Raw genomic sequence first — 572 nt, 5'->3', positions numbered from 1 at the left:
GGGGGGTCTGATCGGAGCCGGAGGAGGAGGAGGTGCATCGAATACGTCACTTAATAATCCACTTCAATCTTCTTCATATCTTCCTCCGTCGTCTTCGTCGTCATATAATACAGGAGTGGGGGGAGGTATGCCTGGCAGTGGGGGTCTAGCGTCACCTTTTGGATCTGTGCCTCCTCCTGTTCTCCCTTCAGAAGACCTAGGAGGAGGAGGAGGTTATGAGGGGGGGGGAGGCCCAGGTGGCTTTGGACTTCTTCCAAGGCGAATCTCTTCAACGTCTTCGCATGCATCAGATCGACTCTCCACTTTCAGTTCAAATGATGTCTCAGGGGGAGGGGGAGGAGGTGTACCGACAGGAGACAAAGCATTAGGAGGAGGAGGAGCTGCTGGTGGAGGTGGTATAGGGGGCAGATACACGAGGCCTCCTTCAGGGGGTCGAGGGGGGATGATGGCAGGAGGAGGAGACATCGATGAAGCAGGAGGAGGAGCAGGAACGGGAGGTATGACAACTTCACCTCCACCTGTTGGTTTAACAAATGGTAAGTTCGAGATTGGATGTATGTATGAATATGTAT

The 572-nt window shown here is 53.5% G+C and overlaps 1 protein-coding gene across 1 annotated transcript in view; it reads left to right on the top strand.

Moving 5' to 3' along the window:
• Nucleotides 1-536, top strand: part of CSUI_002031 (uncharacterized protein) — a 10,407-nt gene extending 9,871 nt beyond the window's left edge. The window contains exon 5 of the mRNA XM_068062233.1: nucleotides 1-536. This exon is cut by the window's left edge and continues 836 nt beyond it. Within this exon, the coding sequence (XP_067925787.1) occupies nucleotides 1-54 (54 nt within the window). The 3' untranslated portion in view covers nucleotides 55-536.
• The last annotated feature ends 36 nt before the right edge of the window (nucleotides 537-572 follow it).

The sequence above is a fragment of the Cystoisospora suis genome, assembly GCF_002600585.1.
Source record: "Cystoisospora suis strain Wien I chromosome Unknown contig_844, whole genome shotgun sequence".
NCBI lineage: Eukaryota > Apicomplexa > Conoidasida > Eucoccidiorida > Sarcocystidae > Cystoisospora > Cystoisospora suis.
This window is presented reverse-complemented; position numbering and strand designations above follow the sequence as displayed.